Source organism: Nuphar pumila, chromosome 11 (assembly GCF_984573655.1).
Source record: "Nuphar pumila chromosome 11, dmNupPumi1.hap1.1, whole genome shotgun sequence".
NCBI lineage: Eukaryota > Viridiplantae > Streptophyta > Magnoliopsida > Nymphaeales > Nymphaeaceae > Nuphar > Nuphar pumila.
Genome location: NC_143259.1, coordinates 16,238,273 through 16,243,603, shown reverse-complemented (window position 1 = coordinate 16,243,603; position 5,331 = coordinate 16,238,273). Strand labels below are relative to the sequence as shown.

General features: G+C 38.0%; 1 protein-coding gene across 1 annotated transcript; it reads left to right on the top strand.

Annotated features, from left to right (window-relative positions):
• Positions 1 to 1,745: 1,745 nt before the first annotated feature.
• Positions 1,746 to 3,776, top strand: LOC149822099 (protein HAIKU1-like). The gene has a single exon (XM_089979984.1). It carries the CDS (start codon positions 2,412 to 2,414, stop codon positions 3,375 to 3,377), a length of 966 nt encoding a protein of 321 aa, XP_089836110.1. The 5' UTR covers positions 1,746 to 2,411; the 3' UTR covers positions 3,378 to 3,776.
• The last annotated feature ends 1,555 nt before the right edge of the window (positions 3,777 to 5,331 follow it).

Sequence of the window (5,331 nt, the reverse complement as noted above, 5' to 3'; positions counted from 1 at the left end):
ATACTGATTGAAAATGGGAGGATCATGCCAGATCCAGATCCAAAATACGAAATGCAAACAGTAACCAAATCTAAGTCCCAATCTGAGATAATTTTGAATTTAAATCTAAAAATATAGATGGTAATACTAGATCCAGTAAAACAAGGATTAAAAACAAGCTCTTAAGGTGCAATTGGATTGGGTTTTGCTTGCCGACTCCCCCTTGTAATTTCTGTGCTGTTCGGTATCAATGAAATGTTTTCCGTTTCCTCTCAAAAAAAATGGATTGGGTTTTGACCCGCCTCCAACTTATGATACTAATCTGAATCCGAACCCCAAAGTAATGTAAGTATGCAAATCCAAATCTGATCCAGTCGGACATTTATATCTTATATAATGATATGAATCCGGAAGTAATATGTTGTATTTGGATCGGATTTCTGACTATATCAGATCCGTTTGCACCCTTATTGAAAGGAAAATTTTCACCATGTCAAGCATTGGTCATGTTCCAATGGGATCAAATCTTTTCTCGAAACTACCCATAACCAAACACCACATACAGCCCCTAGATATTGTGATGCCAATGATGCCAAGTTGTTTCTTGTCTTATTCTGAAAAAGAATATTAAAGTTAGGCCTTAATGTGCTGGCTCATAAATAATGACATTGACCCGTAGCTAGCAAGAGGTTTGATGATTTTGATCAACTTGTCCCATGTGCTAGTAGATCCAAGAATTAGAAACAAACACAAGTTTGATATATATATATATATATATATATATATATATATATATATATATATATATATATATATATATATATATATATATATATATATATATATATTAAGGTGGTTCTGGACATGATACCTTAAGCTGCTACACACTCTTGGTTGCATAAATCTAACCACCAAATAGTAAATTTAACTGATGGGTTTATCATGATTTGTTAAGTATATTATTAGATTTTATCATGTTTAGTACACCATGAGATTCTATTTGTGAGACCCTGAAAATCAAAATTCATGACAATAAAGATGGTTTTAAAATAATATAAAATGTAATGTTTGAGTCAACTTTAACATATGAAAATAAATAATAGAATATGCTAAAGACAATTCAATGGTTATATTTTTCTTTTGAAACTTGGATCTATGTAAATAGTGTGTACCACCATCAGCTATTGTGTAATATATATATATATATATATATATATATATACGAGCAAGTCGAAACAGTTTCTGTCCTAATCATCATATCCAGTTCTCAAGATAGTTTTAGGTGTACTTTTGCTTAATCTGAACTCGTAGATGTTTCTCTATGGCTTTTTTAGTCAAAAAATGTATATTGAATTTCGTTTTTTCATGTTTTTTTATAGAGATAAATCAACGGCTCATAATGAACCAACTCACATTCTATTCAAGCCTGAAGTTGGAGACATGTATTAGATTGGCCACAAAGTCGAGGGTAGTTAAGTTCATATATATATATATGAATGGTGATGGTGATGTACATCTGATGGGTGAATCACGTACGCCTCCCCCCCAACCGACGTAAGGGCGTACGTGATTCACTCATCAGATGTACATCACCATCACCATTCATACTCTTACTAAACAAATTCTCGTGTCGTGTCCTCCACATATTACAACCTTAACAAAAACCAAGTAGTACTATCGTATCTCGTGTCCTCGTTACACAATAGTGACGTAACCCTAATTTTTCAATTCCCAGACATTAGGGTCGTTAAAGAATCCTTGTGTTGACCAAGACCTACTGCATCATCATCATCATCATCATCATCCTCTCTCTCTCTCTCTAGCGTTCTAGGGCACAACCCGAACTCAGAAGGAAAAAGGGGGAACCCTAACCCTAAATTTGACCCTCTCCGCTCAGAAGGCGCGGACGGTGGAGCCCTTCTTCTGTAAGTCCAAGAAGAGGCAAGTAATTCCTTCCCCTTCTGCTTTCTCTCTTTCCTCGGACACGAAAGCGAAGAATTTCGCGATTCCTGAGTGAAAAAACGGAGTGATTCGTGAAGGAATTCGATTGTTGGTCACAACTTTTCCGCTTTCGGTTTCCTTTTCCTGGAGCTGAGGTATTGTATTTGTAGCGTTTTGATGCGATTGATTTCGTGTTGTGGGTGGTCGTGATTTCTCTGTTTTCATGGTGGTTTTAGCTGAAAAAGTGGGTTTTTGGGGTTTTCCATGTTAGGGCTTTTGGTGGGAGCGTGAATTGTTAGGGTTTTTGATGATTAGGGCTTGGATGGAGGTTGATTAGTTGGGGTTTTCGGATGTGACTATGGAGAAGATGAAGAAATTGAAGGTGGTGTCGATTTTATGTAGTTAGTTTCTTTTCCGTGGAGTCGCTGAAGACGGTTTGTGTTGTAGAAATCGATTACAGGAGTTGGTGGTGTAGTTCTGGTGTGTGAGCAATGAATAACTCGGATTCTTCGGGGGTCGGCGGGAACAATAGGCACGCCGATCATCTGGGAGTGAATACTCAGTCGCATAAGATAGCGAAGAACATAAGAAAGAGCCCCATTCACCAGTCTAACTATGGCGGTGGGGGTGCCAGACAGCAACAACCTCAGCCTCAGGTCTATAACATCAAGAAGAGCGATTTCCGAAACATAGTCCAGCAATTGACGGGTTCGCCTGCTCAGGAACGGCCGGCGCCGCCTCCTGTCCATCCCCCAAAGTCACCCAGCATGCGCTTACAGAAAATCCGGCCACCACCCTTGATGCCGATCAGTAGGCCTCAAGCGGTTGCTCCGCCAGTTGCGCCACCCGCTTCCTTTAATAACGCAGCTGGATACAGTCCTCCACCTCCTGCTGCCATCGGTAATAATAACAACAATATCAACTATAATTCCCTATTTTATGCTAGTCCAAACAGTCAGAACTTTCTGCCTAGCCCTACATTTTCGCCTTTGCCTCCTCTAACGCCCGGAGATGCGATATGGGCCAATACAGCTGAGTCTCCTATTTCCGCTTATATGCGTTACCTTCAGAACTCGATTGTGGATCCTGGCCCTCGTCCTAGTCAGCAACAGCAGTTACCTCCTCCCTGTTTGCTCCCTACCCTACCACCAATGCTGCCATCACCTCAGGCAAACTTTCCTCCGCCACTTCTTCCTTCTCCCACTTCACAGTTTCTTTTGCCTTCTCCGAGTGCTTTCATGCCACTCTCATCTCCGCGGTCACCTTTCCCTTTGTTATCACCAGGGTCTCTATTCCCATCCCCTGGCATCAATTCCCACTTTTCATTTCCTTCGCCATCACAATCAGGGATACTAGGACCTGGACCTCAGCTTCCACCACCCTCTCCTGGGTTCTTGTTTCCTTCATCACCTGTAGGTAGATTCCCTCTTTCAAGTCCTAGGTGGAGGGAGCAGTAGTCATTTATTTGACACTAAGCAGCAGCTTTTTCTCAGAAGGTTGACTGTGCTCTTGTTTACGACTCGATAGTACCTGGGAGATAATGTTGCCCATGATCGTCTCACCTCTTTTGCAGGAAAAGATTCAGTCATGACCATTTGTTACATACATAGGATGACACATAATGCGAGTTTGATTTCTTTCTCGCCTTTTTTTTTCTGCATTTCGTTGTTTGCCCCTTTTCTTTTTTTGGGCTTGTATTGCATTACTTAATTGTAATGATAATTGCAACATTTTGGTTATTGGAAGAAGCATTTGTATTTGTTACAGAAGTACTTGTACTAATCATTCAATGCCATCAGAATATAGTGTAAATAAAAATGTGCAAAGGTGTTTATTGAAAAGGACTTGTTCCACAATCACCATTATGTGAATTACTAACTTTTGAGGCTTGCCCACGGTAGTTCATTTTGATCAGGATATTGCCTTTGGCTCATACGAGGACGTTATCTACAATTTGGTAAGCAAAAATGACTTCTTGGATAGCAGGACTTTCTTTTGAAACCCATTCCTATTATCATACACTATTTTACTTTCTTGATAGCAAGACTTTCTTTTGAAACTCAATCCTATTATCATACACTATTTTACTTTCTATGTGTGTGCTTGTGCATGTGGGTGTGGGATCGTCTATTTCCTTTCCTTGGTGCTGTGATGAGGCATTACTGGATAAGTTGATTTCTTAAGTATAATCTTTTAATTAGTTGATTACTATATATAGGGTAAATATTGGCTACTAATGAAAGTAAGGAACTAAAGAGTAGAAATCACTATTTTATTCAAAAATTTCTTATCTTTTGTAGATCAATTGTTACGGATGTGATCTACATGGTTTATTTAGTAGCAGACTTGTTTTGAATTATGTGATTATGACAAGTAATTAGGGTTTTAAAGGGGTCAAAAACTCAACAGCCCACAATGTGCCAAAGTTTCGTAACTCAAAAGATCACATTTTTACATCAGAAAAGCACAATCCAAGGCTTGATCCTTAGCAAACAAACCATGCTGAACACATCTATATGGTTATATTGAGTCGATACAACTTGCTCCTATGATTTCTTGTCCCGTTGTCCGTTAGTTCCTTACCTTCATTAGTAGCAAATATTTTTCCATATATATATATATATATATATATATATATAAACAAGCATGTATCTGTTTTAGTGTTTATAATATATACATATGTATGATAGAGTGCTCTCAATGGATTTTGTTTTTTGGAGATAAGTGCTTTCTTATTTTAGTTTGGTGGATTTGTTCAGATCCAAGTGAAATAATGTTAACATGAAGTTACAAATTACGTTTTGAGGAAACAAAGATATTACCTCGTGGATCTAAACCTTAAACGAAGAAACTTTTAACAAATACAGAGAAGAATTTATGAGTTCCATCAATAACCGCTAAATTTCATTTGAAAGGAATAACATCAACATTAAAAGTACATTTGCTTTGATTATCAACAACTGATATTGTGCATCCATTCATATGGAACATGATTCCAACTATTAGGATTCACAATCTACAGCTATAGGAAATTGTGCTTCACTACCAATGAAATTCATGCTTACTCAAAGCTTCCCCAATTGTAGGAAATATTTCACTTTCTGCTTTGAAAGTGGGCTTCCACCTTAACCTAAAGTTTCTACATAGCCATGATTTGATCCACACATGTTAACTTCCTTTTCTGTTCCAATTTCTCCTTGGTTAGCATGTTACTGGCTTGCCATGTGCTCAAGCATAAAGGTGAAATTGACCTGGTGCTTCTTAAGCAGTGAGATAGACAAAAAAAAAAGAATTATAATATATTTATTCATAAAGTCTAGAAATATTTTTAACTGCCGCTGGGAAATCTCTAATCCATTTTGAATCATCTGCTGTTGCATGATGGAATGGTGACTGTGCTTGCTTGATGTA